The 27,645-nt window shown below is 38.8% G+C and overlaps 1 protein-coding gene and 1 pseudogene across 3 annotated transcripts in view; both read left to right on the forward strand.

The window, feature by feature from the left end:
* The first annotated feature begins 1,685 nt into the window (after positions 1–1,685).
* The window catches only part of RTN4 (reticulon 4), a 65,447-nt gene continuing 39,487 nt past the window's right edge, over positions 1,686–27,645 (forward strand). Inside the window, exons 1-3 of one of the 3 annotated variants that reach the window (XM_025868833.2) lie at positions 1,686–2,494; positions 18,631–18,687; positions 19,390–21,795. In XM_025868833.2, coding sequence (XP_025724618.1) covers positions 1,933–2,494; positions 18,631–18,687; positions 19,390–21,795 — 3,025 coding nt within the window. In that variant the 5' untranslated portion in view covers positions 1,686–1,932. The remainder of the gene's footprint in view (positions 2,495–18,630; positions 18,688–19,389; positions 21,796–27,645) is intronic. The other 2 variants (XM_025868834.2, XM_025868835.2) reach the window with 2 other exon arrangements.
* LOC112821736 (small nucleolar RNA U3) lies at positions 22,005–22,045 on the forward strand (annotated as a pseudogene).

A 27,645-nucleotide genomic window follows, 5' to 3' on the forward strand; every position in this document is an offset into this window, starting at 1 on the left:
TGAGCTAAGAATTTGCTTAAATAACCAATGATTCCCCATGGCAATCAAAATTTCTTAATCATTTAGACCAGCAGTGTCCAATAGAAATATAATGTGATCATATGTGTATTTAAAATATTCTAGAAGCTGCATTTAAAAAAGAAAACCAAGTGAAAATAATTTAGTATTTTATACTTATTCCAATTTTTGACAATACCAGTTACAAAATATAACCATATAAAAATTGAGATGTTTTAGTTTTTTTGTACTAACACTCAAAACCTAGTGTGCATTTTTTTTTTTAAGATTTATTTATTTTGGGGGGGAAGGATGGAGGGAGAGGGTAAGAGAGAATCTCCAGCAGACTCCCTACTGAACGAGGAGCCTGACCCAGGCCTGGATCCCACCACCCTGATATCATGACCTGAGCTGAAATTGAGTGGGATGCTTAACTGACTGAACCACCCAGCTCCCCCCTCTAGTGTGCATTTTAAACTCACAGCACATCTCATTTCAGTCTAGTCACACTTAAAGTGCTCAACAGCCACAAGTGGCCTGTGACTAAGATACTAGACAGTGCAGGCCTAGACTGTGAGCAATCTGAAAGGTTATCCTGTCTCCAGGGCCTCCAGAATAGAAATGCAGTGGATATTTTTGTAAGGTACACCAGAAACGTAAAAGGGGCTCTCTAAACCTTTGCATTGCTGATACTTGTATTGTTTTGTGACCACTTTCCTTTAAACTTCCTTTCCAGTTTTGGAAAAAGTGGAATGGGGATCACGCTCATTCCAGCATATCAAACGAATGAATACTGGCCTTCCTGACTCCCAGAAGGCCTGAATCATCTGAAATGTTGACTCATGAGCCTAAGGTGACTGAAATGTAATGGGAATCAAATTTGCCTTCCAAGGCATCGTTTTGTTTCCACTTTCCTCCTCTCTCTCTTTGGGTGACTCATCTTTCTACCATGTGAGAGTCCAGCAGCAGGCAGAGCCCAAAACCCTCCTGAATGAGCCGACTTTGCAATGGCCCCAGTCGTCCGGACTGTCCAAGCCCAGCTGTTTTGCCTACCTCATCCAGGGTCTGCAGTTTGGACGGAAAACGATCTTACAGCTGCGCACCCCCCCCCCCTTTTTTTCTTTTAAGGTGGTTAAGGTAGTAGTGACGAGTTGGTCTGGTAATTTATGTTAGAAAAACGGGTTATTTTTTTATTTCAAAATCTTTTAATACTTAGTGTATACTTAAATCCTTAGGGCCTACTTCATAGTACCTTTCTCCACTCCGGGTTTTTTCCTTTCCTGGGAGGAATGTTACCACCCCCAGTCCCCCAGGATAACGCCCTTCCGGGGATGGGGACCAGGAATCCTCAATCCTTCGGGGCAGACCGCCTGTCCTGCCGCAAGTGTACGCAGTACTGGAGCTACAGATTGACCCCCACCTCTGGGCAAAGCTAAGACCCCAACCCACCCCGCGTCTACCCAAGGTGAAGGGTGGGGCTCCCAGTTCCAAACCCCTCCCATGGAACTCACCCCAGCCGGTAGGAGAGAGGAGGTGCAAAAGGCCCCACCCGCTTTTCTCTCTTTCTCTTTCCATTGGACTGGCTGGTTGCCCATCGTCTCTGTTCCGTAGGCGATTGGCTTCCTTTCTCCCGCGCCAGTCCCTGCCTCTCCCCGCCCGGGAGGGTAAGTCACGCCAAACTGGGCGGAGAATCCGCTGGCCTCTCTCCTTCGCTCGTCTGGGCGGTGGCGGCAACTGGGGACGGGGCGGGTGGCGCATCACGGGCGCAGAGGCAGGAGGAGCAGTCTCATTGTTCCGGGAGCCGTCGCCACTGCAGGTCTCGGGGCTCGTTCGGCCCTGCCCCTCTCAGTCCTCCCCAACCCCCACAACCGCCCGCGGCTCTGAGGAGAAGCGTCCCGTGGAAACAGCTGCAGCATCATCTCCGACCCGCCAGCCATGGAAGACATGGACCAGTCGCCTCTGGTCTCCTCGTCCTCGGACAGCCCGCCCGGGCCCCAGCCCCCGTTCAAGTACCAGTTCGTGAGGGAGCCCGAGGACGAGGAGGAAGACGAGGAGGAGGAAGACGAGGAGGAGGAAGACGAGGACTTGGAGGAGCTGGAGGTGCTGGAGAGGAAGCCCGCCACGGGGCTGCCTGCAGCCCCGGTGCCCACCGCCCCCGTCGCTGGCGCGCCGCTGCTGGACTTCGGCAGTGACTTCGTGCCCCCGGCGCCCCGGGGACCACTGCCGGCCGCGCCCCCCGCCGCCCCGGAGCGGCCGCAGTCTTGGGACGCGAGCCCCGCGTCACCCGCGGTGCCCGCGCCATCCCTGCCCTCCGCTGCCGCAGCCTCGCCCTCCAAGCTCCTCGAGGACGATGAGCCTCCGGCCCGGCCTCCCCCTCCTCCCCCGGCCAGCGTGAGCCCCCAGGCCGAGCCCGCGTGGACCCCACCCGCCCCGGCCCCCGCCGCGCCCCCCTCCACCCCGGCCGCGCCCAAGCGCAGAGGCTCTTCAGGCTCAGTGGGTGAGTGCCGTGCCCTCCCGCCTCGCGCAGCCCCTCGCTCCCCTCGGTCTTTTGTGTGCACCCCCAAATGCCTCGGGCGGAGCCCTCCTCTCCGCCCCGAGGGGCTTTGTCCGTGGACCTCCGGGCGAAGGCGCCCCCCCTGGTAGGAGCCGTCAGGAGCAGGGTGGGGCGGCCGAGGAAACCCGGGCTTGTTCTTTATTGTCTGTCTCGGTATGGGGGAACACGTGCACCCCGCCTGCTCTCGGCTTCTTGCCTCTGGTCCCTGTTCTTCCGCATCCCGGAAGTTAGGCACCCACCCCTAATAGCTGGATCTGTATCTAGGAACTAGGGTCGTGGATACATTGGGCTGGCTAGGCTCCCGAGTGAGGATGGAAAGGCCTTGGCGCCCTTAATCTTTTGTCTACCGGTCTGCGTTGCTCCTAGGGGAAAGGCGCAGTTTTGCTGCTAGTCTGTTTGCCAGCATTGAGCCCTGGCCCCCTCCTCATCCTCTCTCAGGCTTGGGTGGCTCCTCAGCGCCTCATTCCCCTCCCTCTCGACTCGGCGCTGGTGGGGAGCTGGCTCAGTGGAAAACATCCACACTGACCCAACTGCAGTGAGGGGAGAGCGCCTCCAGTGGTGTGGCGCGTGGAGAATTGGGAAGGAGAGAGTTCTGGCAAAGTCCTGCCACCGCCCAGTTTATCCGGGTTGTGATGTGGCGACTCCCCAGCTAAACCGAGCCAGGGAAGTGGGATCTGAGCATTTATGGTCCGAGGGAGCGCAGTTCTACCAGGGTCTCAGCTGCTGAATGAGAGGAATTGCTGTTAGTGTGGTTTAGGCTCTTGATGGGTTATAATTGAATCGAGAGGAAAAAAGGCAAAATGGTTGACATTCTTAAAGAAGGGAAACCTGTGGGGTTTTTACTGCGAATAGGCCAATTGAATTTGTGGCCGACTTGCCACTAAATGAAATGTTTTGAGAAAGATATTTTCATGTAGTGATTAGAATTATATTTCTTAGAAGTTATTTGTTTTAGGTCGACAGGGACAAATCCGCATAGTCTATAAACAGTTTCCAAATCTTTTCATTCACTTTAGTACCTGATTTTATATATATGTATTTAAAGGAACATTGTCTTATTACCCTTTTCATTTTGGGAAATTGTTTGTTTTGGAAGAGGAAAAAAAAATCAAGTTTGTTAGAGATGGAGAATCTTACTAGACAAGTTATTAACTTACTAGCATGTATCTTGTTACTTTGGGGACAGAAAGTGTCCCACCAGCGAGCATTAGGACTTTTCTTTATGTATAAAAGGGCCAGAGTCTGGTAGTATAACTGCCTGCTGAGAAATCTTGCCTTGTAGGATTTTAGAAATGGTTCATTTTCTAGAAGAAGAAAATCAATCTGAGATCACAGAAAACATATATATCTTTCAGTTCATTCCTCCCAACGGGGAAATAAGCCAATTGTGATGTTTCTGAATAACATTTTGATAATGACATACCCCAAAGCATTACTCAAAACATTAATCATTACACTAAAGATATTAGGAGATGAGGAGTAACTCAATCTTTCCTTTTTCTGAATTAACAAACACGTTTACGAGACACTAAGGTGAGGTAGAAGAATAAAGAGTTATAAGAAATTTGCAAATGGGAAATCTAATGATTAACAAAGGCATACTAGTTTGTCATACTGTATTCCAGTATGGGAACAAAGAGAAGAGTTCTGATCTTTGAACATTAGGGATTCAGGAGAGCACAGCATTCTCGTAGAATTTTGACTTTTGGAATACTAAGTTTAGAAAACAAAGGACAGAGAATATTGCCTACCCAGGGACTCTTATCTTTATATAGTTGCCTAATTCTGTATTGATGATAGCTATTTGGAAACTTTAGTTCCTTTAGGAAACCACTGTATATCACGATTATGGTCATGGATAGTTAAACCATTTCTGTGAGTCTCAGGTTCTTCACAGTTCGTTCATTCAACGGATAATTGATTACCTACAAAGAGACAGGTTCTATTCTAGGCTGTGAAGGTATAGCAAATAAGCAGGACACCCGTGCTCCCCATTAGGGGTGTACGATAATCACATAAGTAAGGAACTCAGAATAGTGGTGTTATGAGGAAAATAAACAGGATGATGGTATGGAAAATGATTGGGGTGTGTGGGGGGGGCTTGTTTTAAGTAGGGTGGCATTGAGAAATGCCTTTGTGAGGAGGTGAGATTTGAGCTGCAGATAAAAATTTCCAAGCAAGCCATAGGGAGACAAAAGCCTTGAGGCAGGAATTAGCTTTGTGTGTTTGAAAGTCTAGTAAGAAGACTAATGAGAAAAACTTGAGAGACTGGTGTCAGGTGAGGCTGGGGAGGTGGGCTAAACTTAGATTATTTGGGGTCTCTAACAGGCCATGGTAAAAAGTTTGGCTTTTTAAAATAAAAGATATTCTTTATTTTAGAAATATGCTCCTTAATAATTGTGCTTTTGGAGCAAAAATACAGTTTTGAAGATTTAGAGGAACTGCGAAGACTGATGTGAGTAAAGACAAGGTGAGAAATGTGCAGGGCATGGTTAAAAACAGAGCAACCTGACGGGAAGAGGGTTATATTTACTGAGTTGGGCGGACTCCTGACACTTGTGCATTTAACATTGTTTACATTATTTCTGAATAAACTCCGATTCCCATCACTAGGAAAGTAGTAATTTTGCTGTTTACTGTTGTGCTTGGAGCATCCCCATTGTAATGCAGTAATGAAGTGAGGTGGAAGCCTCTCACTTGATGACCATTTTTCACGGAAAACATTTGGCTTCACTTTGAGAAGGTGGTTGGTTAAAGGGCTTTGAGGATACATGAGGGAAATGCTGGATAGAAATTGTGTTGAGAGGAAATGTAAACATCATTAACAATGACACTGAGCTGGTCTCTGGGCATGTGCTAAACCAGTGTTAAGACTGAAAATGTGGTACATCTGGGGGCGTCTGGGTGGCTCAGATGGTTAAGCGTCTGCCTCCGGCTCAGGTCGCGATCCCAGGGTCCTGGGATGGAGCCCCATATTGGGCTCCTGGCTCAGTGGGGAGTCTGCTTCTCTCTCTCCCTCTGCCTCTCCCCCTGCTCATGCTCCGTCTCTCTCTGTGTCTCAAATGAATAAATAAAATCTTTAAAAAAAATGTGGTAGATCTGGATTCTGAGGCATATTGAATAATAAATTAAGCTACTAGGGTTTTCGCATCCTGTTTTTATCCATGCTCTACCATCCGCAGTTGCTCTTGCTTTTGGTAATTTCTATTATGAAACAAAAATGTTTTTGTTGTTTCCAAAATGTAAAGTTCTTTCATTATTTTTTACCCTTGTCCTGAAAGAGTAAAAAATATGAATAAACTCCAATTCCCATCACTGCTTTATGCCATGGGAGGCCACTGGAGATTATTGAACTGAGGCATGACATCATGAAAGCAGTGTTAGGAAAAAAATGAATTGGTGACAGTACTAAAGGTAGGTTGGAAAGAACAGGGGCACTATTTAGAATGCTTTTGCAGTTGTTCTGAAAGAGGTGAGTAGAGCCTGAACTAGTTCCCTACTACTTCAGTCAATGAAAACGGAATAGAAGGGAGGAATATAAGAAACTATAGGAAGCATGGTTTTTTGGCTGCAAATCTCTTATTTTTATAGTTAGGTTAAAAAAGTTTTTATGAAAGAAGAATTGATAGGACTTGGAGGCAAAGGATGTAAATACAAAGAATGTTGGTGCTTACTAAATCAGTCTCAGAACTGTCCAAATTTGTTAATTGCAGTGGAAATTTGCATAGAATTGAATACTGCTCATAAATACAGCTTATGGCTTGGATTAAAAATTATTAGTCTTTTTATAAAGTCATTAATTATATGATTAGATACAGTGGCATAAGAGCAAATAGTAGAAATGTTAAAAGATTTTGAGTGATGTATAGTTTAAAATCTTAAGTTCCAATTCTTTAATATAAAATTCAAGTAAACAGTGATGTGACACTACCAGGAAGCCGTTGCTTCTATAGGAGCTATCATGCCCTATCCATTCCCTATCCTCCTTTGAAAATGGTAAAAAGGAAAACTGATGAATTTACAGATACTGAATAATTTCTTTTGTTAAGCCATTTCTAATTTCTGACTGGGAATAAAAGTTGGGAACTGGTATGCTCCTTATGGATAAGTTGAGTTACATTTTAGATTGGTTCCTAGCATGCTCTGTGTCAACTTTATAGTCCTTTTTCGTAACTAGCAAGCTCCCCTCAAACCTTTTTAAAATTAAGTGATGAGTATATATTGAACCTCTGATAAATACCTCATTACAAGGAATAGTATTTAAAAACATGCTATTTTAGCACTATATCCCTGTAAACTTGGAATATTTGCTATCTTTTTTTTTTTTTTTAAGATTTTATTTATTTATCAGAGAGCACAAGCAGTGGAAATGGCAAGCAGAGGGAGAAGCAGGCTCCCTGCTGAGCAAGGAGCCCAAGGCAGGACTCAATCCCAGGACCCTGGGATTATGACCTGAGCCAAAGGCAGACTCTTAACCAACTGAGCCACCCAGGTGTCCCAAGATTTGCTATCTTTATAAAAAAACATTTCTAAAAAGGAGCATATTACCTATTGTCTAATAATTGGCTCTGTTTTATGTGTAGTTAGTTCATAATCTACCTAAAAGAAATTTATTTGAAACACTACTGATGCAAAACCCTAAATTAAATGGCACAAATTTAAAGGTACTTTGCTAGCCCAGGAAAAAGTTCCTACTCATTGGATGATATTTCTTGATTCTTTCCTGAAACTTCTGATTAAGTAGAAGTAATGTCATAGATATATTAGTCTTACAGTACATTCTTTGAGACTTTTTGTTCCTTTTCTAAATATAGACCCTAGAAGGTCCCTCTGGGGGTGACAGCATCAGGAATGGAAACTGTAAGAGCAGACCATAAATCATCAGTGTTTTTAAAAGGGTGAATGTGACTTTTGTGGCTGGCTCCTATAGGACATAGACATGCAGAATGGTGGGACCCAGCTTCACGGATGCTAAGGTCTTCTCAGACCGTTGGCTAATGATTGTTTTCAACTCTAAAGGAGAGTTAATAATTTTACATTTAAGCTGTTCGTTTTGTTTTTGGAATGGTGATTATTTTTAAGTTGCTTTGCTCATGTATTCTCATAACATTCTATTCTTACCTCATTGTATATATCATACCATATATGGTAAAGGTATGTTTACTCATTTCTGTTCTCTGCCAGACTGTATGCTCCTTGGGGTAAGGGGTTATATTACTTTTCTTCTCTTGAAGAAAAAGACAATGTGACATATCTTTATTGCTGAACACAGTGCCTTAGGTGTGGTGTAGGCACTCAGAGATTTGTTGAATGAATATGATACTGTAGATGAAAACTGATCTTCAAATTCTCTGTAGTCCTAGAATTACAATATTTTCTCTCATGAATTCTTATGAATGAAAGCATTTATTTACATGTACAAGGATATAGATGTATCATTTTATTGATGAATCTCTTATGGATGGTTAATTAGGTTGTTTCTCAACTTCTGTTATAAATAATGTTGCTGTTAACACTTGTATATACTACTTTGGGAATACATGTTGTTATATGTGTTGTGGGATAAATTCATGCAAGTAGAGTTACTGGTCCAAAGGGTATGTGCGTTTAAAACTTTGATAGATAATGCCAAATTGTATTACAAAGAGTTATTACAACCTCTGTCCCGCCAATACTGTGTTAAAAGTACCTTTTTCCTTATGCCTTTACCAATACAGTGTATTGGTAAGACTAGGAAATGGCTTAGGAAATTTCCTTTTTTAAAAATTTACATCTCAGAGGTTTTTTTTTTTTTTTTTTTTGGCTTAGGTGCCAATAAGTTCTTTCTGATCATAGCTTTTGCCTCCTCTTCCTTTGGGTTTTTGCTCTTACAGATGGAGGAACGCTTGATCTAGTGTAAGGAAATGAGCCTTTTGTTGTGTCCTGAAAACTTTTTTCATGATTTGTTATTTGTATTTTGACCTTTGGTGTATTTTTTTGTGCAGAAATTTTATGTAGTCAGATTCATTTTCTTTTATGCCTTTGAGTCATACAAGTCATTGAGTTTTGTGTAATTCTTAGACCTTCTCTAAGATTGTAAAAATTGCTCCCATGTTTCCTTTAGTACTTTTATGATTTTTATGATTTCATTTTAACATTTAATTCTTTCATTCTCTGCAGTTTATTTTATTCTAGGGAGTGAAGTAGTGATATAATTTTATTATTCAACATGATTTCTCATTTTCCCGAACACTTTGTATTGAATTCTACATTTTTACTATTTAAAGTGCCACTTTTGTCATATTCTTGTAGTATGGGTGAAATATTTCCTCTTTATGTTCCATGTCTTTGTCTTTTCATGTATAGGTACCAAACTGTTTTAATTGCTATAACTTTCAAATGAAATACTAGCTGATAGGGCTTTTCCAGAATTATTTTTTTTCTGGCTATCTGTGCATGTATAGTTTTCTGTCTGATCTTTAAAATTGTTTATTTAATCCCCTCTCCCTCTGTTTGAATTATAGTGCAGTTACATTAAATTCATGCATTGATTTAGGGGAGAATTGTATTTTTGGGATTGATATTACATATTTTTTCTCTAAGCATGGTTTTTATTAACATGTATTTTTTTTAAATTAGTTTATAATTATTTGAAATATAGGCTTTTAAAAGCAATTAAGTATTCTGGCCTACTTAGTATGAAACACTTGAAATGCTGGGTTATATAGATATTTGGCCACCTCTTTTCAGTTGATCGTACATAGACTGGTAAAGAGAAGTTGTCTTGCTTTTTCGTTTCTAAAAAAAAAAACACACAAAAAAACTTGAGAAGGGTAGAAACATTCTCTATACTCTTGTAGTTAGAGCTGTAGCTACTAAATATCGGATTATTGTTTTAGCAGTCTCTGAATCCTTTACTTAAGTGGCCCACTAGTTTTAGAAACAAAACAAAACAAAACATGATTTCTTTAATAGCTGTTTCTTCCCACTGATGGAATTGTTACAACAGGTGAAGAAGGCTTATAAAGTTTTGTTGTTTAAACAGATTTAGCAGTTGTCTGCTTATATTGGTGGTCCCTTAGAAATTCAGTGTTAGTTAAAAAATTAGCATACTCCTTTTCTTAAGCCAGGCTTAGGGCTAAATATGGGGACAAAAAGATGAGTATAGAGAACTTACGAGAACTACATGTGAGTATAGAGAACTTAGGAGAACTACATGTAGCAGATTAAGGGAAAAACACAAGGCCCTTGTAAAGAATTTTCTGCTGTCTTAAAACCAGAGGAGTCTTGTGATTGTACTGTAGGGGCAATCATAAACTTACCTACTTGTCAACAGCTTTTGTGAAAAGAGAAAAATACCTTAATTGGGTTCTATGTCACCCCGCACATATTTTGTCTCCAGTTTTACAGATTGATTTGTAAACTTGAGTAATTAGAAGGTGCCATTATTAAATTTATTTATCTCAGCGTTTTGACAGTTTTAGGTAAACCTGACCTAAAGCATGAAAGACATTTTTTTTTCAAGATTTATTTATTTATTTAGAGAGTGTTGGTGGGGGGCGGGCAGAGAGAGAGAGAGGGAGAGAGAAACTTAAGCAGATTCCTCACAGACCATAGAGCCTCATGCAGGGGTCAATTCCCAGGAACTGTGAAATAATGACCTGAGCTGAAACCAAGAGTTAGTTGCTTAACCAACTGTACCACCAGGCCAAAAAAGAAGGAATTTCCTTAAAAAAATTTTTTTCTTTGTTTTAAGGAAATTATTAAATATGCTTAAACCATGTAAATCCCTTTCATAAATAGCCTTTAAAACTTCTCAGTCTCAACTAATCAACATTATTATTAAATTATAGAAAGGTTTAATATTAAATCTATCAAGTTCTGATATTTCAATTTTTATACAAAACAACTTGATAAAAAACTTAGGTGCTTTTGCTTGAATAAGGTAATTTAGGAAAATCAGAACTTAGAAGACCAAGTAAGTGTTTGATTATGTAATGTGTTATAGGCCATCTATATCACTAACACAGACCTGCTATAAGGATCAGGACTATATGACATCACTTTTGAACAAGGACTGAAAAACTACCACCTACACCTACCATCATACTTCCTCACTTACCCATTCTTATTCCCCTAAACTTTCTTTTCTTTTTTTTTTTTGAGAGAGAGTGCGTGCATGCGCTTGGGGGGAGGGGCAGAGGGAGAGGAATTTCAAGCAGACTCGCTGATGAGCATAGAGCCCAAGGCAGGGCTCAATCAAGCAACGCTGAGATCATGACCTGAGCTGAAATCAAGGGTGGAATGCTTAACTGACTGAGCCATCTGGGCGCCCTTTATTCCACCAAGCTTTCTTTTGACCTTCTTACTAAAATTTTGTTAATGGAACATGTTCATCAGGAGCTATAGTTAAGTTTAGCATTGATGGAATCAAACATACATATTTTAATGTCTCCTAAGAGTTGTGGGTAAAACTGGTTAAAATAGCTTATATATGATAGAATTTTAGTATGTTTACATTGCCTTATCTCTTTTTTTGGAGGGATTCAAAAAATTATTTATACTTTTTGTTATGGAAAATTTGAAACAAAGACAATAGTGAATGAAACTTGACTTAGCTGTCACTGAGTCTCAATAGCCATCAACCCGTGGTCAATTCTGCCAATCCTACACCCTCTGTAACTACTGTAACTACTTTTTTTGCCAAACATAACTGTAACACTCAATAATCAAATGGTTTCCCAACATGTTTAACAAAAATTAATGTCATCAAATATCCACCTAGTGTGTATGTGTTATAAATGGTCTTTTTTTTTCAGAGTTTTTTTAAAAAATTAGAAATCAAAGGTCTACATATTACAATGGATTGATTTGTTTTATAAGTCTCACTGACTACTCCTTGTTTGCTTGCATTATCTCTCTGCAACTTATTTGCTGAAGAATGCTCATACACATTTTTCATTTTAATGTTTGTATTAAGATATAATTTACATACAATAAAATGCATAGAGCTTAAGTTATAAGTTTTATGTGTTGACAGGTGCATCCACTTATTAACCCACAGCACTGTCAAGGTAGAGAACATTTACATCACCCCAGAAAGATCCCTTGGGCCCTTAGCAGTCATTAAATTCAATTCTTGTTCTGTCCTTCCTCCAATCCCCCAGTCCCCAGCGGCACTGTTCTGATTTCTTTCACCACAGATTAGTTTTGCCTATTATATAGTACCATGTGAATGGAATCATACAGTATGTACTCTTGTGTCTGATTATTTGCATTCAGATTTATCATTGATGTCACGGGTATCAGCAATTTGTTCCTTTTTACTGCTAAGTAGTATTTCACGATAAGAATATACCACAGTTTAATTAGCCATTCACTTGTTGATGGATGTGATTATTTATAGCTTCTGGTTATTATGAACAAAAGAATGCTATGAACATTCTTGCATAGGCCTTTTGTGGACATACGTTTTCATTTCTCTTGGTAAAGAGAGTAGAATTGAGTGAGAGTAACTGAGTAGAATTGCTGAGTCATGGGCTAAGTATATATTTAACTTCATAAGAAATTGCCAAACTGTTCTCCAAAGTGGTTTACTTCCATCAGCAGTATAGGACAGTTGTGGTGGCTTCACATTCTCACCAACGTTTGATACCAGTCTTTTTCATTTTAGCCATTTTAGTGGATGTGTAATTGTTTCTCATTGCGGTGTTAATTTAGATCTCCCTAATCATTAATGAATTAGAGGGCTTTTACATGTCTGTTGGCTACCTGTATGTTTAGTTTTGTGACGTGTCCAAGTAATTTGCCTGTTGTTATATTGCCTTGTATGTCTTTTTCTTACTGATTGTAGGGAGTTCTTTATATATTCTGGATAAAAGTCTTTTGTCAGATATATACATTGTGAATATATTCTAATCTGTATCTTGCCTGTTAATTTTATTGATAGTTTCTTTTGATGAGTATGATTTTCTAATTTTGAAGAAGTCTTAGTTTATCAGTCTTTTCATGTCCAGTAATATTCTATACTGGTTGTCATGGATGTGTTGTTAGTATTGTTCTGTAAGTCACTTAATTTGCTGGCAAATCATCTTGATCTTTTCAAGTCTTGATTTTAAAGGTAGGGTCTAGGGCAGGTGTTGGCTTTTCTTCTCTTTTTTTTTTTTTTAAGAGTAAAACAGTAAATATTTTATTTAGGCATGTGGGTTGTATAGGTTCTTTTGTAACTACTCAAGTTTACCCTTATAATGCCAAAGTAGTCATAGACAATACATCACACAAATGGACTTGGCTGTTTTCCAATATAACTTTGGCCCATGAGCGATATTTTGCTGACTTTTGGTCCAAGTCTAGACCAAGAAACCTAGACTAGGTAACCTTTAGTTTAGGGTTAAAGTAGTCTTCCTCTTAAGGTGTGCCTTTTCTGGGGGTCTCATTTTTATACTTGTGTTCAGCAAGACCTCTCCACTCTGGTTTATCAAAAACTTCTCGTCAGGTCTTACAGTACAGTCTGACCTCCAAAATATCTGTTCAGCTCACAACTTTATCATAGATTCTCTGTTTGGCCTCTGTAAGTCTTGTGCCGTATATGTGCAGCGTAGTTGAGCCAAAGATTTAAAAGGACCCTCTATCCAGATTTCTGGAGCTCCTTTTCTATGATGTTTTCTTTTTTATGTTACCTTGCTCCACAAATTCCAGATAACTCAAGCTGCTTCCTCAACTCAGCAAGAGTGCAGTATTCTTGGGCTCCTTTTCCATGTGCTGTAGACAAAGGTCTTTCAAGCAGAAAGCCAGGGCATCATCTGGTGTGCTTCCCACTTCTCAGGAATCACACCCTGTACTTCCTGTTGTCTAGTGTCTCAAGATAGTTGCTTCATATATTTTTCCCTGTTTTATAGTTATTTATATTAGGTTAATCTGATAGAATTATTCTCATAGCAGAAATTCTCTATGATTTTAACATGCAGTTTATTTCCTGTGCTTTATAAATTAGTTACGATCTTTATTGACCAGTTATACTTTTGGTTGATAAACAGGTTTTGAAATGAACATGTCAAGAAAAATATTCAGTGTAAGAGTATGTGAACATTAGTGAGATTGTGATAGCATATTTTGAATTGACCAGTAATAAGTTCAAAACTGACATACCACTTTTGCTTTTTAAGAAAGTGACTTAAAAAAATAAATCTCTTCAGTGAACTTTAATTTTGAAACCAATCCTTATGTGATGGAAATAACTAGTATACAAAGTATGTAGCCCTGAAACAGTCTAAATTTACACTCTAGATTTAAACTTGACTAAGGAAATGAAACTAGGGCCAACAATAAGGAATAGTTCATTTGGAAAAAAGTGGTTTTTATGAAGGGTATTCATCTTTCATACTGTCAAAAGTATAGTGATTCTATTCATTTTACTGAGGGTTATAAGGAAATAAATATCTATCTGATTATAGTGATAAATTGTAATTTTCTAGATTTGTCATTAACTTGCTGACTTTGAATAAGTTACTTAGTTCTCTGAGCTTAGATAACTGGAAATGTGGTAGATTAGCAAAAATAAGGATGAGTATATTTTAAAAAGAAAGTAAGACTGAATATGGCGAATTTGTTGTACTGGACATGAGCATTCTGATATGCAGGAGGTGGAAGGAGGGGTTTGGTTAGGAAGAATTATGTTTGGTTAACATGTCATGTGAGAAGTCGTTGAAATAAGTTTAGATGGCTAACTTGGGGCCATATATTTCAGGGCTCTAGGAGTTTCAGGTCTAATTCAGTGGATAACTGGGAGCTTTTAAATGTTTTGTGCAAGAGAATATATAGAATTGTTCTTTTAGGAATATTAATTTGATGGCAGTAGAGAGACTTAATAGAAAAGTTCTGGCTTCCCTTTTGCGTATTTAGTGAAAACTTGTTTATTTAAATATGCCACTGTGTTTTTACTTAGTGTGGGTATAATTAAGTCCTTAATATTTTTTTGTTCAGAATGGCACAAATAATGTTGATTGAAGTTTCAGTTTCATTCAGTAGTTAGCATTTGACATGATCATAGAAAAAGGGAGAGTTGTTTACCTTTTCTATAAACCTAGTAGTAGTATAAGTGTATATATAACATGTCTCAGTAATTCAAAATATTATACTTTTAATATAGTGTCCCTGATTATAAAATAGTTTATTATTCACTTGTGAAGGTTAGGATCTTTTACAGAAAAAGGAAGACTAACCTAAAATCAGTAATTTTTTTCAAAACAAAGTAATTGTTTAGCCTTAGAATTTGGTAGCTTATGATATGTAAGTGTTGCCAATCAAAATTTTTCTTTAACATCCTTAATTTTATTTATTACAATTTTAAAATTCTAAATTTATAAAGTCCAGGAATGGAAGTACTGCAGAGTGGTTAAAGAAAAGAGCCTAGATCTTTATACTCTCTGAATTCAAATCTCAGATCCATCATTTTTCAGTTTTGTGACTCTGGGGTAGTTACCTAGTTTTTATGCCTGTTTCTTCATTTCTGAAATGAGGATAGGAAGAGTACCTAACTTTATAGGGTGGTTTGAGCATTGAAGGAGCATCTGAAATAAATGTGCCTGCCCAGCATTACCATCTCTATAAATGTTTTTATATTGTGAGGTAGAAACAAATAACCAAATATTTCCAATAATTACAGGGTATTTGCTGGATGACAACTTACCTTATTTCAGGATATCAAACTTAAAGGGCTGATAAAGAAAGAAGAATTTACACTGGTTGCATTTATGCATAAACTCATCCCTCCAAAAGATAAAGCACATGAACTTGAGAGTTAGACATGTTTACATCCTTGCTCTCTGGCCTTCTAGCTCAGTGGCTTAGGGCAAGTTTTTTTTATTTCTCCTCCCCCACCCAACATTTTGAGGTAGGTACTGTTATTATCCTTATTTTACAAATGAGGAAATGACGGGACGCCTGGGTGGCTCAAGTCATTAAGCGTCTGCCTTCGGCTCAGGTTATGATCCCAGGGTCCTGGGATCGAGTCCCACATCGGGTTCCCTGCTCTGCGGGAAGCCTGCTTCTCCCTCTCCCATGCCCCCTGCTTGTGTTCCTGCTCTCGATATGTCTCTCTCTGTCAAATAAATAAATAAAATATTTAAAAAAATGAGGAAATGAGGCACAGAAGGGATAAGTAATATTTTTCTCAGGGTCACACAGTTTTAAGTGATGAATCTGGGATTTGAACCCAGGCAGTTTGATCCCGTGATAACTTTAGGAGGAGTGACAGCAACTCTATTCTTGAGGGCCAAATGGTAGTGACCTCTTCTGGATATTTTTTTCTAAGTGCTTTTAGAAATGCAATACTTGTTTCATGGTTAATTTTGGACTGAATCTAAATTTATGATTTTTCTTTTTTCAAAATTAATGAATATTTGAAATACCAATTTGTAAATTTTGTCATTTGACCAAGTGCCAGGAATATAGTTTTCATTATGAAAGAGAGTCTGGTATTAGATAGGAATAAGGACACATTTTAAAAAATACTTAAAATTTTTGGCACAATTCTAGTTGTAATTTGTTTTCCCTCATAATTTTAACAGTAACATGTTTCGAGTTCACTTTCCAAGAAGACTGGCCTCTGCATTAGTGGCTTTTAATTATATTAACTAGATGAAAAAGACAGCCTTTTTGTTAAGGAGTTGCTACCTTTTATTTAGATGGAGCAGCTGTGTAATTATTTGTTTCTGTTCTTTGATCCCCAAATCTCAGTTTTATACAAGATTATAATACATTATTTTAACTAAAAGGAATTCTCAAATTCCCTCATTTTACAAAAGAGAAACTGTATCAAAGAAGATAACATAGTAAGTTGTCTTTTGGAAATGTGTACACCCTGGGGCGCCTGGGTGGCTGAGTCCGTTGAGCCTCTGACTCTTGATTTTGGCTCAGGTCATGATCTCAGGGTCCCGAGATCAAGCCCCATATCAGGCTCTGAGTTCAGTGCAGAGTCTGCTTAACCCTCCCCCTCTGCTTCTCCCCCCACTCACACACGCTCCCTCGCTCTCTCGCTCTCTCTCTCAAATAAAAAAAATTTTTAAAAAAGTGTGTACACATGTGTATGTTTTATAAAATCTTATAAGGTGGTTTGGCTTATTGGTTTGGATGAGTTGCCCATCCAACCTAGTGTTCTAGGTTATAAGAAGACCTTTTTAAATGCATACCATGGATTTTCCCCTCATTACCCCATCTAAGAATCTTTTAGATATGGTATCATACCCAACATGGATTTATCTAAAATTTATATGACATTGTGAATTTAACTCTCATTAAGGGGAGTATCTTTGGAAGACATGTCCATGTTCACGATAGCCACATCTCTGTTTTTTTCTGTTGATCAACCTTGCCTAGCTTGTCCTTCCAGATAGAAATGCCCAGATTTATTAGGTCTTCTGCACCAAAGGAATACCTTCCTGTCATTCCTTGGGCTATTTCAAATTGTCTTTTTCTAGAGGTCTTTCTCTGGTGTAAACCACAGAAGATCTTTAGCTCCAGATCTTCCAACTGCAGATATAAAGTGACATTGTGCAAGCCTAATATGCCAGTATGTAATGTATTCGTTGGCTCAGGCTGCCGCACCAAAGTACCATAGACTCGGTGGTTTCAACAACAGAAATTTATTTCTCCCAATTCTGGAGGCTCGGAAGTCCAAGATCAAGATTTGGGCAGGGTGGGTTTCATTCTGAGGTCTCTTTTCTTGGCTTATAGGTGGCTGCCATGTGACTGTGTGCTCACATGGCTTCTGAATGTTGCTCAGAGAGAGGGAGAGGAGGAGTGGGGAAGTAGAGGAAGTGTCATCACAGAGGCATAAGCAAGCTCTCTGGTGTCTTTTCTTATAAGGGCACTAACCCTATCAGACCATGGTCCCACCGTCATGACCTCCTGTAATCCTAATGACCTCCCAACGGGTCCCATTTCCAAATACTATCACATTGGAGATTAAGGCTTCAACATACGAATTTGGGGGGATGGGGACACAAACATTCAGTTCATAACATACAGGATGTAGTGCTTAAGAAAATGAGCTCTGGAGTTGAATAGCCTGGAGTCTCACTAGTTATGTATTGAGTGAGTTATTCCTCTGTGACTCAGTTTTTTTTGTTGGTTTTTTTTTTTTTTTTAACCTGTAAAATCAGGGATATTAACTCCACTTACAACAATAGAGTTGTAGGGAATAAAATGAGTTCCTGCATGTAAAGCATTTAGAATAACAAGTATCCCTTGGGATGCCTGAGTGGGTCAGTGGATTCAGCATTGGACTCTTGATTTTGGCTCAGGTCATGATCTCAGGGTCGTGAGATCTGCTTTGGGCTCTGTGCTGAGTGTAGAGCCTGCTTAAGATTCTTCCTCTCCCTCTGCCCCTCTCCTCAATAATGTGTGCGCGCTCTCTCAAAAAAAAAAGAATAACAAGTATCCCTCAATGTTAATTTTAAACAAAACAAGGCTGATGATAATAATTATCTTCCTAATGACAGTGTTTTCTTAGCAATTTGGACAGTGGTACATAGCACTAATGTCCTCACATACTAGTGTACAGTGACTATTAGAATGTTTTTCTTTAGAGATAGACAACCTGGAATATAAGAAAATATGCATGATTCTCTGAAAGTGTTCTTCTGAACTGAACATATGCTAATAAAAAAGGATTAAGCAAAAGTAATTATTAATTTTATTCAAATACATTTTTTTAAAGTTTTTGGCTTTGATTAGGGCAAAAAATTTACCTATCTGAAAAATGTGAATAAAAGTTTGGATGCCATGTGTTAACTGAGAAGAATAATATCTTAAAGCCACTTTGGTTTATGAAATTTCTTTAACATAAACATGTTATTGCCTCTTGAGAAATGATAGGTTCTATGGATATCATTTAATCATCTTTATAATATATATGATAACTTAATCTGAATTAATGGTACTACTGATAGTACTACTTTTTCTTTTCCATCTTGGCTTTTTCTTTTACAAGTTTTGTGTTAACTCATTACAAACTGAACCCTTGCTTGCTCCTCTTACCTTTAGTCTCCTTCAAACTCTGTCTTTATTTCTGCTGAGGTTGTATTCTATTTGTTTTTCAGATGAGACACTTTTTGCTCTTCCTGCTGCATCTGAGCCTGTGATACACTCCTCTGCAGGCAAGTTCTTTCTGCTAGCCTTTTATCCTCTGTGTATTCTAACTTTAACTCTTTAGTTTTATTAACTCTGTACAGAGTGGTTTGAGTTTACTAAAAATTAGCATGGTTCCAAGAATGTTTGTCTATTGAAAAAGTTGAAATTTATATTTTATATGCTGTGTCCAAGAGACAAATGGGCAGAACCTGATTAATAAATTGGATATATGTAAGGAATTCTTGGACCCTTGATTTACATTTATATATTGACTAGTCCTTTTTTCCAAATGCAGTTTACTTATAGCTGAAAGGCTTTCTTACTTATAGCTGAAAGGCTTTTATAGAAATGAATGCCACTCTTTGGCATTTAATTATTCAGTGTCTTTTCTGCACTGTCAAACTCTCCTCTCAAAATTCTTTTGTCTTCCTCTAAAACTAGTTGGAAGTAGCTTTTCTCAGTTGATTATACTTGAGGTTTTTTTCTCAGAGACTCGATTTATGCCTTTTCATAGCATGTATTTGCCTTTGTAGCCATGCACGTTTTATTGACAATAGCTTTAATTTTTTCAGTAATGATTCAAGATTGCTTGATTATTTATTGTTATTAACATTCAATTTTAGTTAACATTAACTCTTTACTAACAGTATTTTGAATCTGTCATAAAACTTGCATTAACTCTGAGAACGCTGGCATTCTCTAACTTTCCTTTCTGTCCATGGTCACAGAAAAAATAATGGACTTGAAGGAGCAGCCAGGTAACACTGTTTCCACTGGTCAAGAGGATTTTCCATCTGTCCTGCTTGAAACTACTGCTTCTCTTCCTTCTCTGTCTCCCCTCTCAGCTGCTTCTTTTAAAGAACATGAATATCTTGGTAATTTACCAGTATTAGCCACTGGAGGAACACTTCAAGAAACCTCAACTGAAGCTTCTAAAGAGTTCACAGAGAAGGCAAAAAATCCATTTGTAGACAGAGATTTAACAGAGTTTTCACAATTGGAATACTCAGAAATGAGATTATCATTCAGTGGCTCTCCAAAAGCAGAATCTGCCATAATAGTTGCAAGTCCTAGGGAAGAGAATAAAGATGAAAAAGAGGATTTAGTTAGTAATAACATCCTTCGTAATCAACAAGAGTTACCCATAGCCCTTACTAATAAATCAGTTAAAGAAGAGGACAAAGCTATGTCTCCAGAACAAACAAAGGACAGTTTCAGTGAAAAGGGAATTGCAGCAGAAGCTCCTATGAGGGAAGAATATGCAGACTTCAAACCATTTGAGCGAGTTTGGGATGTGAAAGATACTCAGAAGCAAGATAGTGATGTGTTGGCTGCTGGAGGTAATATAGAGAGCAAGTTAGAGAGTAAAATGGATAAGAAATGTTTTGCTGATAGCCCTGAGCAAACAAATCATGAAAAAGAGAGTGAAAGCAGTAATGATGATACTTCTTTCCCCAGTACACCAGAAGCTGTAAGAGATGGTTCAGGAGCATATATCACATGTGCCCCCTTTAACCCGACAGCAGCCGAAAGCCTTTCGACAAACATTTTTCCTTTGTTGGAAGATCATACTTCAGAAAATAAGACAGATGAAAAAAAGATAGAAGAAAAAAAGGCCCAAATTGTAACAGAGAAGAATTTTAGTACCAAAACATCAAACCCGTTCTTTGTAGCAACACAGGATTCTGAGGCTGATTATGTCACAACAGATAATTTGTCAAAGGTGACTGAGGAAGTAGTGGCAAACATGGCTGAGGGTCTAACCCCAGATTTAGTACAGGAAGCATGTGAAAGTGAATTGAGTGAGGCTACAGGTACAAAGATTGCTTTTGAAACAAAAATGGACTTGGTTCAAACATCAGAAACTATGCAGGAGTCGCTCTACCCTGTGGCGGCACAGCTTTGCCCGTCTTTTGAAGAATCTGAAGCTACTCCTTCACCAGTGTTGCCTGACATTGTTATGGAAGCACCATTAAATTCTGTAGTTCCTGGTGCTGGTGCTTCTGCAGTGCAGCCCAGTTCACCACAATTAGAAGCTCCTCCTTCAGTTAATTATGAAAGCATAAAACTTGAGCCTGAAAATCCCCCACCATATGAAGAGGCCATGAATGTATCACTAAAAAATGTATCAGGAATAAAGGAAGAAATGAAAGAGCCTGAAAGTATTAATGTAGCTGCTCAAGAAACAGAAGCTCCTTATATATCTATTGCATGTGATTTAATTAAAGAAACGAAACTCTCTACTGAACCATCTTCAGATTTCTCTGATTACTCAGAAATAGCAAAAGTTACACAGTCAGTGGCTGATCATTCTGAGTTAGTTGAGGATTCCTCACCTGATTCTGAACCAGTGGACTTATTTAGTGATGATTCAATACCTGAAGTTCCACAAAAACAAGATGAAGCTGTGATACTTGTGAACGAAAATCTCACGGAAACAACTTCTCAGTCGATGATAGAACATGAAAATAAGGAAAAACTCAGTGCTTCACTACCACCTGAGGGGGGAAAGCCGTATTTGGAATCTTTTCAGCCCAATTTAGATACCACAAAAGATACCTTATCACCTGATGAAGTTTCAACATTGACCCAAAAGGAGAAAATTCCTTTGCAGATGAAGGAGCTCAGTACTGCAGTTTATTCAGATGATGGCTTATTTATTGGAAAGGAAGCAAAAGTAAGGGAGAGTGAAACATTCTCAGATTCATCTCCAATTGAGATTATAGATGAGTTCCCTACATTTGTCAGTTCTAAAACTGATTCTTCTGCTAAATTAACCGGGGAACACACTGATCTAGAAGTATCCCACAAAAGTGAGATTGCTAATGTCCAGGATGAAGCTGGGTCATTACCTTGCTCAGAGTTACCTCACGACCTTTCTTTCAAGAATGTACAACCTAAAGATGAAGATAAAGTCCATGTCCCAGATGAACTCTCCAAAGATAGGTCTGATATCTCGAAGGTGCCCTTACTGCCTCCAGATGTTTCTGCTTTGGCCACTCAAACAAAAATAGGCAGTATAGTCAAACCCACAGTTCTTGTGAAAGAAGCTGAGAAAAAAACCCCTTCTGATACAGAGCGAGAGAACAGATCACCATCTGCTATATTTTCAGCAGAGCTGAGTAAAACTTCAGGTAATCAGTCCATACATTGTTTTGTACTTTCTTACCACCTTTTGACTGGTCATGGAGCATTCCACTACATTTTCTGTAGTATATTATATTTAGAGTCTCTAATATATCACATTGATAAGAATTCTTTTCTACTGTCTCCAGAAGTTTTAGTGCTTTTTTTTTTTTTAACTCTTCATTACTCGCCCTTGCTTGTAACTTTTTTCCACACAAAGACTATACTTTCAGGAATCATTTCTGTAGTTTGTTACTTTTTTCCACACAATTATTCATCGCTCCTTTTTATGTTACACTGTGTAACTAGAAGATTATATTAGAATTGGCCTCATGTCTTTCTTTTCTTTTCCTTCAGTATTTCTTCATAGCACGAAGAGTGAGAGGTATTAAAACAAAATATTTTCAGATGTATTTACTATTTTTTCCCAGAAATTACTTCATTTTAAATTTTTATGAAAGCACATTTCTGTAACATGTCTCCAGTATTTCACTATACTGCTGTATTTTCCAGTAATAGGTATAGAGTTAAGAATATTGAGTAGCAGACATTTTGTTGAAAAGTATAAGTTGAGGTATGCTGTTATGAATTCTTCTGAAAAGTAGGGATTGTCATTTTGTCTTTTAACACTACATTTCCCACACACTTGATGTGTGTAGAGTGATTTGCACATGTGTTTTTTATTTAGCATTCTAATTTAGCTTTGTTTTCTATAAAAATGTGTAGTGATTACTATTTATTGAGTATACTAAGGTTTTGGAGACGGATAGTACCGGTGGCAGAGAAACCAGGTTAGAGATTGTTGCTATAATCTAAGAAAGAGGAGATTATGACTGTTAAGGCAGTGGGATGAGCATGGAGACATAGGACTTGATGTTTGATTGGATGTGGACATGAAGGGTAAGGGAAGAAGTTAAAGATGACTCCAGGAACCCTGAGTTCCTTGTGTTTTCAAATACATGTATGGCAGTATGAGAAACTGAGTTAGGGAACATGAGAGAATAAAATGGGTTTAAAGAGAGAAGATACATTCAGTTTTGAATATTTTGGTATTAAAGTAACTATGAGACCTTCAAGAAGTGATGGATGTTATACATATGAAGCTTTTGAGAGACACCTTGGCTGTATGTGTATATTTATCATGGGCTCAGAGACCATAATTAAAGCCACAGGTATCAATTAGGGAGAGCCAAGAAAAGGGGAAGCTTTAAAGGTGGAAAAATTGGTCAGCATTATCAAATGCCAGAGAGCTTGGTTAAGATAAGGAACGAGAATTTGTCAAAAAGTGGGGAAGGTGTTGGCATAACAATGGCAAGGTGGTGTGGGTGGGCAGGGCTAGGGGTGAGGAGTGAAGGAGACTTGAGTAAATGGATACTAAATGTTGATAATTTTTAAGAAGTTTGAGATCATGGGGTGCCTGGGTGGCTCAGTTGGTTAGGCATCCAACTCTTGATTTCAGCTTGGGTCATGATCTCAGGGTTGTGGGATGGAGCCTCGCTCAGCGCCTGCTTGAGATTCTCTCTTTCCCTCTGCCCTTCCCCCTCATTTGCTCTTGTGCTCTCTTTCTAAAAAAAAAAGTTTAAGATCTTGGAGAAAGAATGATAGCAAGAATACGGTAGAGGATAGAGTTAAGGAAGGGCCTTTTTGTTTTCTTAAAGATGGGAGTGGAAGTCTAAATAAAGGTGCTAGTAGAAAGTCAGGAAGGGATGGGATGGGATGAGATGAGATCTAGAATTCAGGTGGAGGAATTGGCATTTAAAAAAGGAACAATTTTGGAAGACACTGATTGTAGTGAATGGAAGGGAAAGTGTGGGTGTTGTTCCTGCTAGTTTCATGGCTGGAAGTTGAGGGAAGAGTGTGATGGTTTATGTTTATTCTTTAAAGTGGTATGTTAGGTCAATTGCTGAGAATGAACTGGAACATGCTTGGGTGGAAGAGGTCTGACTAGGGAAACAAAGGCCTTGTATCAAGAGTCCAGTCAAGATTGAAGGGTAGTCTGTATGACAGGATGATTTTTCTTCAATTGTGCCTAACATCCTGGGTATAGGTTCAGGGAAGGCGGATGCTTCTATTGATTCACGCTTGTGTTTTGCAAGAGGGGTCTGGCCCAGTGAAAGGACAGTGAATCAAAGGAATTGAAGGTAATAGTAGTTTGACGGGATGGACTGTGGCATCTAAGTTGAAGAATGTAAAGAAGAGCGCAGGGGGAGTTGATAGGCAAATAGAAGGTCACAGAACTTGTGGTCCAAATTAGATCTAAGAACTAAGGGTAAAAAGAATAAAAATATGAACACCAGAATAGTTGAAGGTTGTGGTCAAAGTAGGATTGTGCATGTGTATTTGTTGGTTGGATGTTGAACTTACAATTCCAGATGGATTATCATGGCCAAAGTTTGGCCATGAGGCAAGGGCTGTAGTTGAGTGGGGTGAAGGTTGCTAGAGCTAAGGTCAAGTGAACCATGAGGCTGAGAGGTTGGATTGCTCTCATCAAGTCACCCAGGATGATGGCAAGACTTGGGGTAGAAAAGATTAGAAGTTAGGGACACAAGACTTTGGTAAAAGGGCAAGTGGGTCAGCTGGCAGGATGGTAGATGGAGGCAGTAAGCAGATAGAGAACGTCAGGGCTGAATAACTAGGACTTTTGCCCAAGGCCTCCGAGATAGTCTTGAAGCAGCACTGGGGAGCTAAGAAGGGTACTGACCTCTCTCCTCCTCCCTCGAGTGTGCAAGTAGAAGAGAATAAACAGCCCCCATTTAGGTTACATGGGGAAAGCAGTATCCTCAAGGAAGAGCCGGGTTTTAGTGAAAGGATGTAGTGGCAAAGAAGCTGAAGATTAGGGGAGACAGTTCACAGTGGAATAGATATTTTTTTTAAAGAGTTATTTATTTTGGAGAGACCAAGAACACGGGGAGGGGCAGAAGGAGAGGGAGAGAGAGAGAATATCAAGCAGACTCTGCCCTGAGTTGGAGCCAGATGCAGGGCTCCATCTCACAACCCTGAGATCACGACCTGAGCTGAAACCCAGAGTCAGATGCTGACTGAGCCGCCTGAGCCGCCTAGGCGTGCCTGGAATGGGGTTTTTTAAACAGCACAATAAAATGGCTTAGGAGACAATGGTAGAAAGAAGACTCTGAGAATCCCAGAGCAGCATGGTAATGATATAGTGTGGGTGAAGACCACAGATAAACAGTGATGTGAGCAATGGTTTGTAACAGCTGGTGAACCGGTGAAATCCCACTTTTTCTACCCAACATTGCCTCCCAGAACTTACTGTTAGCAATCCCCTAGTAGATTGGAGCACTCCGGAGTCAGTAGTTCCTTGGGTTGATTTTTACTAAACCTAGGGATGTTGGCCTGTGCTGATTATAGCCTAATAGTTTAGAATTAAGTAAAGGAAGAAGGCAGTGTCTTTTTTTTTTTTTAAGATTTTATTTATTTATTTGGCAGAGAGAGAGATAACGACAGCAGGAACACAAGCAGGGGGAGTGGGAGAGGGAGAAGCAGGTTTCCCGCTGAGCAGCGAGCTGGATGCGGGGCTCCATCCCAAGACCCTGGGATCATGACCTGAGCTCAAGGAAGGCAGACGCCCAACGACTGAGCCACCCAGGCGCCCCGAGGGCAGTGCCTTTGAAGCCTAAGTAGGGATGGTTGAAGAAGGAAGTCAAAGTAGTGGTTGAGCGTTTCTCTTTAGAAAATAGTCATTGAAGTCTTTTCTCTGAGAAAACTTACTCATGCTTCTTTTACTCAATCTTTTTTTTTTTTTTTTAATTAAGTGTCCTAGCAGCTCAGTAATGAATAGAAAACTCTTTGGATACCCCCAGTATATGTATGCTACAGAAGTCATGCAAAGGAGACCCATTGTGGTGTAATAACACTGTGGGTGATGTGAGTTCTAGTCTCGGCTGTACCACTGACAACCACTTTATCTCTCTAGAAATAGATTGCCTTTCTCTGTAAGAAGAAAGGGATTGAATTAGGTCCTTGTGACTTAATGGGTCTTTGACTTTAATTTTAATAGGCATTTGTTTTAAGCAGTGGATAGTTGCTTTACGGTGCTTTATACCAAGCATTGTACCAGTTTTTTGGAGGAGGTGTGGAGGAAAATGAGGACTAAGACAAGTGTCTTGCCCTCAGGCAACTTTCAGTCAGCTGGTGAAAACAGGCTGGTAAGGACATGGCTAAACATTGTAACATGTGTTATAACGGTACAAGTGCTTCCCCATCTTCGAAAAACCATGGTTAAGTGTACTGAAGTCAAATGTACCAAAGGGTAGCAAGAGACTATTAAGAACATTAGGGCGGTTGTATTCTCAGATGGCTAAAAATTACATATCATCCCTAATTGTGATATACTTAGGTGTGTTTTAAAATTTTGGTGTCATATTACTGAAGATACATTTAAACATTAAAGCATTAATAAATAGTAAATAACAAAATATTAATTTCCTCAGATAATTTATTATTCAATTTATTCTCCTTGTTTTCTTAAAATGACATTTGTTGGCAGAATTCAATTTTAATTTTGGGAAGAAAGGCTAATTTTGTAAGGAGGATGAGCAAGATAGTATGATGTAGGCTTTGATGCCTTACTGATATTTTTGGATAAAATTTGTCATAAAAAAATGAATGCTACTCTCCCTCTTCTCCCTTGATAAAGGAATTTTATCAAACTATTTTTAATAATAAAATGTAAATACTGATTTTTCTCAGGTCAAAATTAAGAACATTTTTTTTTTCTTTAACTGTATTTCATTGTTTAGAGGCAGGTTTTGATCTAGGCTCAGCATTTCATATGTTCTTTCTTTACTTAAAAAAATCTGTGGCTAAAGATTTATGGTTTCTATTTTTATTTAAAATATACTGTGATTATTATTGGCACTTACATTTTTTACTTTTCACTCATTTTAAAAATAAAACAACAGGTAGAAGATAAAATATTCCAATAATTGTGTACACTTATACTACTGTATATAGACCAAGATAGTGAAACTTCTGAAAAGAATAGTTAACTAACAGGCAGCACTACCACATGACAATTGAAATGCTTTCCTTAGATGATGGCATGGAAGTTTGGCGTAGGAATGTCAGGTTAGGAATATAAGTGTATAATGATTGGAAGTAGAAGATCACCAACACATAATAAGGTACAGAGAGGCTAGCTCTTCCTTGGGATATTAGGAGTGGCTTTGCAGAACAGAAGATTCTTTGGAAGTTACAGATAGCAAATGTGAGTAGACACATAGGACTGTTCATTTATATAAAATATGATAAAAAGTTTGAGGCTCTGTTTTGGTGTATTTGGGGCAGGCGTATGTGTATGGATATTATGGTCAGTTTGTAGAAACCTACTCACTTGCATCTAAGGACATAGTGGATTTGCAGACTGGCCGTGGGTGACAAAGTGAAAAGAAACATTTAGATTTTTGTGAGAACTAAACTGAAAAACCAATCTATGCGAAAGAAGGGTTTATGATACATTAGATGCTAAATTTTCTGTGACTGGAATTAAGTAGACTTGAAATAAACAATGGTATTTAGGAGAATTTTTTTTTAAAGGATGGTTGCTTTTTAAAAATAAACTTATTTGGAAGTAACATCAAACTTAATAGCAAAAATAAAAATAGTGCAAAGAACATCTTACTGTCTTCATCTAAATTTAATCTATTAACATTTTCCCCATTTGCTTTATCAGTTATGACCTCCTTTATAAATAACTAGATATGGATACCTAAATACATCCTTATTTTTCCTGAACCATTTGACAGTAAGTTATATACACTGTTTTATCCCTAAATTCTTCAGAAAGGGTATTTTCTTACATAACCTCAGTATAGCCGTTAATTTCATAAATTTACATT

This window comes from Callorhinus ursinus, unplaced genomic scaffold, assembly GCF_003265705.2.
Source record: "Callorhinus ursinus isolate GAN/ISIS: 27379988/994484 unplaced genomic scaffold, GSC_fseal_2.0 scaffold10, whole genome shotgun sequence".
Classification (NCBI taxonomy): Eukaryota; Metazoa; Chordata; class Mammalia; order Carnivora; family Otariidae; genus Callorhinus; species Callorhinus ursinus.